Source organism: Chanodichthys erythropterus, chromosome 15, assembly GCF_024489055.1.
Source record: "Chanodichthys erythropterus isolate Z2021 chromosome 15, ASM2448905v1, whole genome shotgun sequence".
Lineage (NCBI taxonomy): Eukaryota > Metazoa > Chordata > Actinopteri > Cypriniformes > Xenocyprididae > Chanodichthys > Chanodichthys erythropterus.
Genome location: NC_090235.1, coordinates 12491990 through 12502624, shown reverse-complemented (window position 1 = coordinate 12502624; position 10635 = coordinate 12491990). Strand labels below are relative to the sequence as shown.

At 39.5% G+C, this 10635-nt stretch overlaps 1 protein-coding gene across 1 annotated transcript; it reads left to right on the top strand.

Annotated features, from left to right (window-relative positions):
* The first annotated feature begins 847 nt into the window (after positions 1–847).
* Positions 848–2242, top strand: scrt1a (scratch family zinc finger 1a). The gene is made up of 2 exons (XM_067361436.1): positions 848–962; positions 1518–2242. The coding sequence occupies exons 1-2, from the start codon at positions 848–850 to the stop codon at positions 2240–2242; spliced, it is 840 nt and encodes a 279-aa protein (XP_067217537.1).
* The last annotated feature ends 8393 nt before the right edge of the window (positions 2243–10635 follow it).

Here is a 10635-nt window from a genome sequence, read left to right as displayed (position 1 = left end):
TTTTTTTTTTTTTAAACGCAAAACAACAGAATGTTCCAAACAAGATGATTAATTGAGTATTAGTTTTTTTTTATTCAGCATTAATAATTTAAACATATAATTGGTTACATTTAAATGATCATAATTAATAAAAACGTTACGTATTTATGAATAACCCTTCTGTTTTATTTCAGGCGTCGTGAAAAAATCCGGCGAAGGCGTGGACGTCTCACAGCGTCATTAAGTCAGCCAGTTCAATGCTGGTCCCGTGAGATTTTTTTATGGATTAAATTAAGTACTTCCATCTTCATTTCCCACCTGATCGCAGCCATATAAATCCCAACAGCTGATCAACAGACTTCAGAAAGCCCGACGCCTTCAGACGGAACAGCTGGGAGATAAAGCAGGAGAGAGGGGAGCGAGCAGGCTGACGCAGACTCAGCTGTTTCACTGTCCTTTCGGTGTCTTTAGGGGTAGAAAAGGAGCTCGGAAACTAGAGGACTAGTTAGTTTAAACTTAAAGCTCGAACCTGGAAGATACGATCATCGTGAAGGGTCCCAGCGGAACTAAAGAGAGCGAGAGCGGAGCTGTCCAGTGCTGAATACGCGCCGCCGAACGGGAGCTGTCCAGTGCTGAAGTTGCATTTCTGCCGAAAGCATCGCGGCGTCGCGCTGCATCAACACAAGCGCTTTCAGGGGCTCGAGGGTCTGCCGTAACCCTGTGCTGGCATCCGAATCTCGGTATCACCGAAGAGGAACGATACTAAAATAAAAAAAAAAAATTAAAAAACGCATTTTTTCCAACGTTGCATGAGGAAAAGCGAGCGATTCGACCGGCGGACGAGTGTTTTTCCCCTTCAACCTGAAACATGCCAAGGTCTTTCCTGGTCAAAAAGGTTAAGCTTGATGATTTCTCATCCGCTGATCTGGAGAGCTCCTATGGCAGATCCAGGGCAGACCTCAGCCTGCGCTTTCACGAGAAAGGTAATTTCTTTTATTTGACCTCGCATAAACATCGCTTACACGCAATGTGCATGCATACTGACGTTTGATGGTTTACAATCATAACCTCGGCATTGACCCACGGTCACATTGTGTTCAACACCGTGAGGCGCAGCAGTTTTTGTCGAGTCGGCACATTTCAGGTGTTGCGCTCTTTCAAGCACGCATTCTAAGGCGCATTTTATTTCAGAAAACGCAGCGCTAGCAACAAGTACTTGGCAGTTATTGAAACGTGTCATGGAATTATCCACGCACGCAGTCTATTAAGCGCACGCTTGATCATGTTTCATGTTATTATTCACGCTCTACATAACCTGCATACACTTGCATAAGCAGACATATTCATGCATGCTCTTCTATCGTTTGTGCATTCCGTACACATCGACCTAATTTCAATGCAATTATAGCGATACCATTGGGTTGCCACGCTAATTGAAATGGAGAGCTGCTATTGATTTTTTTTCTTTTTTGCATGCGCATGTGGGTTCATGTAGAAAACCTCTGTCTGACGGAGGACGCGTTTGAACTTCTTTTCAGGGTACATCAGCGACTACTTGACCCCGGCCCCGTACGACGGCGAGAGCGACAACGGCATCAAGGTGCCCTCGCCCGGTCCCATCTACGACAGCATCCACAGCGATTATGGAGCGCCGGATTCGGACCAGCCCGACAGCCCGCAGTCGGAGATCTCCTCGGGCTACATCAACGGAGACAACGCGGTCAGCGAGGGCTACACGGTGGACGCCTTCTTCATCACGGACGGGAGGTCGAGGAGGAAAGCCATCAGCAGCCCGAGGAGCCATCAGCGGCACACGTGCAACGAGTGCGGAAAGACATACGCCACGTCTTCCAACCTGAGCAGACACAAGCAAACGCACCGCAGCATGGACAGCAAAATGGCCAAGAAGTGCCCCACATGCGGGAAGGTTTACGTCTCCATGCCGGCCATGGCCATGCATTTGTTGACCCACGACCTCAAGCACAAGTGCGACATCTGCAGCAAGGCCTTCAGCAGGCCTTGGCTCTTACAGGGACACATGCGCTCGCACACGGGCGAGAAGCCCTTCGGATGCGCGCACTGCGGGAAGGCGTTCGCCGACCGCTCGAACCTGCGTGCGCACATGCAGACACACTCGGCCTTTAAGCACTACAAGTGCAAGAGATGCAACAAGACCTTTGCCCTAAAGTCCTACCTGAACAAGCACTACGAGTCGGCCTGCTTCAAGGGAGCGTTCGCCCCTCTCAGCCCCCTGGAAGCGTGAACCGCGCCGCGGAACCACGAGGATTAATCGCATGTACCTTAACTTTTCTTTTCTAAGTGTACTCTTTCTCCCGCTGTTCACGTATTCAGAGCCCAAATTCCACCCGTTTTGCCAAAACTCAGAGGACATTGAAAATGTCTTTGTTTCTCTCGAAAGGTCAAACCTTTTCTAAGTATTGGATAATATTGTACTGCTGCCAGTGGCCACAAAAGTGTTCAGCATTGAGGTAAAACTATTTATTCATTGACTTATTTATGTATTTATATATTTATTTGCACTTTAATTTGTTGTTCAGTTGCCAAGCCTTCGTCATCAATATGCCAAAGCATTTGCCACTTTCTGAATATCTTATTTTTTGGTTGCCACTTTATAAATTTGTTGCATGCAAAAAAAAAAAAAAAAAAGAAAAAAAAATACTACTACTACTACTAATGAAATCTATGCCAATTTTATGAAGCTTTGGATTTTTTGCCAAAACCTAGATAGCATCCGTCGGCAATATTTCTCGGGAGTCATGATGAAGAATAGAGCAATAATGCATGGTATTTTTAAAAGCTAAAACGAGTAATAACTATAGCATTTTTAATCACAATTTTATCCAATACTACCAGTAGTCGTTCAGAAGTTAAATATCAGGGAAATGCCAGAGTAGTATTAGCGGATACTTCCACGGGATGGGGCGGGGGGGAAGGGATATTGGGTCCTTTTGTAAGTGGTTATGCACTGCCTGCCTCTTATTTAATAACGTAGTTGTAGAACGTAGCAGCGCAAACCTGGGAACGCTGTTGTAGGAGATCGAACGCTGCAACACGGACAGCAGATTGATCTTTGAAAAGCACTTCTTTGAGAACATTTTTCTGAAAAAATGATAATACAAATAGTAGCACAAACCTTAGCAATTCAGGTAGACAGGCCTTGTATTAGTCGAACCTCTGTTTTTGTATTTACGGACAAGGAGAACTAACTGTTTAATGCAAGACGCCTTGTAAATAATCCTTTGGAATTGAATATTTCTACAAGCTGTAAAGAATCAAATGAACTTATTTCTGGACTTCTTTTCCCTGGGTTTTTTTCCCCCAGCATTTGAACAATGTAAAGCACAAACGACACCGGGCATTTTCTCACTTCATAATAAAGAACCAATAAGTAACTCCGTGTTTGTGGTCCTGTTTGTTGAGATCGGTCCAGCGCTGGAGCAGGAAACATGCTGATTCAGAGAGAGAGATGCATGCACCTCGCTCGAGTAAGCGTGCAGTGACGTCAGTTCAGTGACGCAACGTTTGTGGTGCATGCGGTGTGCGTGATGTGTCAGTGCCTTCCGAAAACCATTTCTAAGATGCTACGGCTTCAAAGCGTGCTTTCATCTCAATTAAATCCTTGACTGACGCCTTTGTTACACATGATTGAATTTTATCCGCATTGTGTTCACCGGGAGCTCTTGAGAAAAAAGGCATGTGATCAAAGAGAGCATTCTCTTTCTGGAAAGATCCCCCATGCTTTGGCAAATATAGCAGTTGCGTTACGGTTCTTCGTGTACAGTTATGCGTTTGGCCGTGCTGCAGCGGTAACCTTGAGACATGCGTGTGACGGAGGGAATTTGGCCGTCAGCTTTATCCAGGTCCCAGCAGAGTTCTTATCAACAAGGACTAAAGCACTTCAAAGTGCCTCCTGCTGACTGTGGCTTCATTACTGGGGCTTTTGCCTTTTACATAAGCCCACCGAACGCCTTACCTGTGTCCCCTGCTTTAAGAAGCGTGAATATTTTTAGTGCGTGCACAGCGGCGAAAGGGAGCTTTTTCGTTCATATTGCAAACTGCAGCCTTTGGCTGCAAGGTCATTTGCCAGAAATCTGCAACTTTCTTGCACGCAAAGTCAACGTGAAATGCAACCCTTTTTGCTTCTGTAATCTGATGTATTCCTGAGTGAAATTTGTAGAGGATGGGGTTTTATCGATCTGGAATTGATTACATCACGAAGAGTGCCTCCATGTGACAAGTGGTTGGAGGGGAGGGCATTGCGTCCTTCTTTTTATTACAGGCTTTTTATATTAGACTAATGTGTACTGATGAATCATTTACAATCACACCAAGTAAATAGAGAAGAACTTCAGCAAACACCATTTTGTGTTGCTTCAAAGTTTTGATGCATTCCTCCTCCTTCAAATTGCAATAATTCACACCCGTAGGCCCACAACCGGTTTGGTGTGGAGATAAGGAACAGGGTTTTGGGAAACGGCCAAAAATGCATTTGTGCTACTCTATTTTCATGCATTGGTTTCATCCTGCAGCAGACAGGTGGTTAGGATATTTTTTTATTAATTCATTATTCATTTACTCACCTCCGTGTCTTCCAAGATGTTTATGTCTTTCTTTCTTCGCTTGAAAAGAAATTAAGGCTTTTGAGGAAAACATTCCAGGATTTTTCTCCATATAGTGGACTTCACTGGGGTTCAACGGGTTGAAGGTCCAAATGACAGTTTCAGTGCAGCTTCACAGAGCTCTACATGATCCCAGACGAGGGATCGCTTATCTAGAGAAACGAACGGTCATTTTCTAAAAAAAAATTAAAATGATATACTTTTTAACCACAAATGCTCATCTTGCACTGCTCTGTGATGCGCTACACATTACATAATCATGTTGGAAAGGTCACGCGTGACGTAGGTGGAAGTACCGCGGTAGGGCAAAAAACTCAAAATTGTCCGACATCACTGTTTTACCTTTTTTTTGTAAAGGCCGTTTGACTTAGTCTTTGCACGTTCTCTTTGTAAACACAGGATCGGTACTTCTGCCTACATCAGGCGTGACCTTTCCAACGTAATTACGTAATGCGTGACTCATCGCAGAGCAGTGCAAGACGAGCATTTGTGGTTGTTATTATTTGTTTTAGAAAATGACCAATTGTTTAGCTAGTTAAGACACTCATTCCTCGTCTGGGATCATGTAGAGCTCTTTGAAGCTGCACCGAAACTGACATTTGGACCTTCAACCCGTTGAACCCCAGTGAAGCCCACTATATGGAGAAAAATCCTGGAATGTTTTCCTCAAAAGCCTACATTTCTTTTCAACTGAAGAAAGACATAAACATCATGATGACATGGGGATGAGTAAATTACTAGGAAATTTTAATTCTGAAGTGAACTAATCCTCCTTTAATTGATGAGAACTGCAGAGGTGTAGAGTAAGAGTGTGTGTGTGTGTGTGTGTGTGTGTGTGTGCAGTGTTGCTCCTCCGGAATGACTCATGAACATTAGCAGCAGAGGGGTGAAGGAACATCACAATCCCTCCAGTCTCGAACATCTCTCCAGGATGACACACAACACTTTGCTCTGACCCTCCGTGTGTTGAGTAATACCCCTGCGACTCTCCCTGTGTCTCTTCACAACCTCCAAACCCGTGACACGTGAATCATCCGGCTTCTTACTCTGAACCTATAAACAACTCCAGTAAAGAATATATGGAGTTAAAGGAATAGTTCACCCAGAAACTGCTCATCAAGTCATTGAATAATGACTGTTCCTCACACAAATCTATCGTATGGTATATGGTCATATAGATCACTGGTATGATGCTTTTGTGGTGTTTTATGTTCTTTTTGGAGTCTTTTTGAAAGACATGGTGACAATGAACTGCTGTACACTCCTAAAAATAAATGTTCCAAAAGAGGGTTTTCGCAGTGATGCCATAAAAGAACCATTTTTGGTTCCCCAAAGACCGATTCAGTGAACAGTTCCTAAAAGAGCCATTTTAGTGTGAAGAACATTTTAAGCTTTGGAATGGAAAAGTTCCATGGATGTTAAAGGTTCTTTATGGAACCATCATAGAACTTTTATTATTTGGAGTGTATGGAAAAGAATTCCATGGGGATTCTTTTAAAAATTCTCCTTTTGTGTCTCATGATGGTGAGTAAATGATGAAAGAAGTTTTATTTTTGGATGAACTATTACTTTTTACTCATTTAGTCAAATGTATTTATTCAAATCATCCCAGTATGTGTGTGTTTTGTGTCACAGGAGTCAAATCCAGCGTCACACCATGGGAAACTCAAAAACAGTGAAGTATAGGGTTGATACTTTAAAGTTAGAATGAAATTAAATTCACCATATCTTTTTTATAGGTTTTCTTTACTTTTTGACCTGGTAATATAACTGGGTCTTCGACAGGCTTCTCTCTCTGGTGACATATACAGGAGCAATCATTTAGTCTGTTAAGCTCCGCCCCTGCCTCCACTTTTAAGAGTCACGCCCACATCTCAACATCCAATCAACAGCTGTCGCATTTTCTACTGTTTGTTTTCTGTACACAGGGATGTGCTATTATTTAAACCTATTTTTGACTAACTATTCATATATTATAATGTATTTCAGATTATCCTGCTCCTATTATATCCAACTTTATCCGCATACATATGGTTTGTAAAGTGATATATACTATATAGCAAATCTCAACTGTCTGATTTCATTACAAAATGTAACTATATCACCACCAAGCTCTTTATATAAAGTTGGATATACATATATGTCCAACTTTATCCACACAAATACAGTATACTTGTGATTTGCTATATAGTACATATCGCCCTATGCTACTGTTTGCTTGTGTCATCACAAAATGTGAACTATAATATCGCTCAGCTCTAATCTGCTAAATGTAGCAATAAGGCATGAAAATATTAAGATATTATAAACATTTTCTGCTTTGAAACAGTGTACACTGTGAAAAGTGTTACACAAATAAAACTGACTTGACTGAACAGCATGAATAAATGTCACTTTACAGTACATGACAGTCAGGCAAGACTTCTTAGTCAAAATAATCAGTAAATTGGTCCAGACTTCACGCTGTGGTCAGAATCTGGCTGCAGAGACTATATTGCATAACACTGACCTTTCTGAAACACACACGCCTGCCTCGCTGAAACAACACAGACTAATAATATCTGTGCTTTTGATTAGGTCAGAGGAATGCATTTCCCTGGAATTTCAACATTTCTGTTATTATTATTTGCACACGTACAGCATCGAGAACCCGAAATAAAATCTATAAGAGCGAGAGCTGTTTCCACACATTTCTGACACATAAGCAAAAAAATATATGACATAGTCATAATTCTGAGATGAAAAACCAAAGTCATAAGACTTTTTTATCTCATAATTATGACTTTTGATGTCATAATATCTACTTTTTATCTCATAGTTATGTTATAATTATAACTTAGTATGTCATAATTATGACTTAATATTAAATGACGTCATAATGTAGAATTTGTCACAATTATGACCTAAAATGTCAAAATTGTGACTTAGTATATCATAACTTTACATTTTTGAGTTATAATTATATCTTAGTATGTCATAATCTTGCCTTTTTGTCATAATTTTTAACTACAACTTAACATGTCATAATTTATGTCATAATTGTGACAGTATGTCAATTTCTATTTTTTTTGTCATGATTTTGACTCATAATTTAATAATAAAAACTTAGTATGTCATTTTTTGTCATAATTTTTGATTTTTATCATAACTATAGTTTAGTATGTCAGAATTGTGAGATGTCATAATTTTGAATGTTTTATATCATAACTATAACTTAGTACAAGTATGTCATAATTATGACTTGTCATAATTTTGAATTTTTATGTCATAATTGTGACTTAGTATGTCCATTTTAATTTTTTTCATGATTTTGACATAATTATACAACTAACTATAACTTAATATTTCATAATTATGAGATGAAAAACCAGTCATAAGACTTTTTATCTCATAATTATGACTTTTGATGTCATAATATCTACTTTTTATCTCATAGTTATGACTTATGTTAGAATTATAACTTAGTGTGTCATAATTATGACTTGATATTCAATTTAATTCAACTGAACTTAACATGGCAATTTTAAAATGCCAATCATCTCATAAATGACTTAGCAAGTCATAACTTAGTATGCCATAATTTAGGTTTTTTTTTTTCATACTTTTTGCTTTTTATCATAACTATAGTTTAGTATGTCAGAATTGTGAGATGTCATAATTTTGAATGTTTTATATCATAACTATAACTTAGTATAAGTATGTCATAATTATGACTTGTCATCATTTTGAATTTTTATGTCATAAATGTGACTTAGTATGTCCATTTTATTTTTTTTGTCATGATTTTGACTCATAATTATAACTTAGTATGTCATAATTTAGATTTTTTTGTCATAATTTTTGCTTGTCATAACTATAACTTAATATGTCATAATTATGAGGTCATAATTTTGAATGTTTTATATCATAACTATAACTTAGTATAAATATGTCATAATTATGACTTATTACATAATTTTGAATTTTTATATCATAATTATGACTTAGTATGTCAATTTTAAATTTTTGTCATGAATTTGACATTTTATATCCCAACTAGGACTAAGTATGTCAACTTTTTTTGTCAAAATATTTTTCGGTAACACTTTAGTTTAAGGTCCAATTCTCACTATGAACTGTTGCTTATTACTATGCATATTACTAGGATATTGACTGTTTATTAGTACTTATAAATCACATATTAATGCTTATCCTTATTCTGCATGACCTTATTCTACATCCCATAATCCTAAACTTAACAACTACATTGCTAACTATTAATAATCAGTAATTAGGAGTTTACTGAGGTAAAAGTCATAGTTAATAGTGAGAATTGGAGCCTAAACTAAAGTGTGACGTATTTTTCTTCTGTGGCAGAAATAGCCTCCACAGGTCAGAGATTCCTGCACGAGGGTTTAGTGACAATCACGTGCCGGATCTTATTTGTAAAGGAAGCATATCTCCTGCTGAGCTGGAGACTGTGGTTCTGCGACATCTCCGGGCTCTGAGCTGGCGGATCATTATCAGTCCTGCGCTCCGAGTCGGATCCGGTCTCCCGAGGAAACATCTAATTGTGCAGCGAGGGGCAGCATCAGCAGAATCCATTACTTAAATGGGAGACAGGTGCGCACAGGCTGGGCGTCTGCGGAGCTGCCAGGACTCTGACGTCAGAGCAAAACTCCTGCTGAGCCTGACCTGCGCTGCTGCTTCCTGCCTGGAGAGGAAGCGCTCTTTCGCACTTCCTGTTGATAGAGAAGGACTGCAGACAGACTAGTGCTGTGAATAACCTCGCAAAAACAACCGTTTCTGTCCTTCTCACCTTTAGACCAGATACAGTCGTACCCCATAAACCCTACTGGATCATAATTAAGGCCCCTAATGATCAAAACTTCATTAATAAACCTGTCGCATTCAATCTCTTCCAGTCCTTCTGTCGTCTGATTGATAGTTTAGACTCTTATCCAGTAAAAGTCTTTTATAATTGTACTTCAGCTCGTACTTCACGTCTTTCTTCCGTCAAATCTGTGCTGATTTTTATCAAGGAAATGTAAGAATAATTTTGAAATTGTTAGTATTATTTCAACTGGACTGAAGCAGCTTTACTTGACTATCCAGATATCATTTATTATAAAAATCATGATTGTCAAATATGATCATCAGGCTTTTGAGGAAGGTTTATTTGTTCATCTCTCAATCATTAAAACATTACGAGCATCAGAATTTCATCACTTTTTGTCCATATTAATATCATTATCTGCATTAAATTGCATATTTTTGCTCAGTTTGGGTCTTTACATGAAACTGAGCTGTTTTTTCCCTCCATATTCTCACTATATCAGACTATATGAGCCATAAAAGCCTGATGTATCAGATATGATACCAAACATACAACACCTATGCAAACTTTGCTTTTAGATTTAAAAAAAATAAAAAATAAAATAGTTTCAATAAACTCTTGCATTTTAAAACATTTGTTTTTTCTGACTGATCCCCTTTTTAGGGATGCTTTAAAGTAGTTTTTGGATATTTTAGTCAGCATTATGTTTTAGTTTTTGAGAAGACCGAATGTTTGTTTGCATGTTTATCTCTGACAGGTCTGGATGTGACACGGTGACATCACACCCTCTCGAGCAGCTGATTGGCAGTTCAGTTCAGTGTTGCGAAACGCAACCTCACGGTTTGACACCTCTCTGAACAGAGACCCTCCGTCCACACACATTCGTTCTCTCCGAGCTGTTTTCCATCCGTATCTTGTTCGCCACCGGACAGAGGAAGCACTTAACATTTCATAAATGTGATTGAATCAACCTTTAACAGGCTGTTACTCACACACGTGTCTGACAGAAAAGGCACTTTCCAAAGGGCAAGTGCAGAAGCTAGGCAAATATTTCCAAAACCAAAAGACACGCTCTCTCTCTGTGTGTGTGTGCGTGCGTGTGTGAGAGAGAGAGAGAGAGAAAGAGTGAGCGAGGGGTGGTGCTGACCCAGTTTGGCTGACATGCAGCGAGCGTCTTGCCAGGCAGCGCAGGAGATGCAC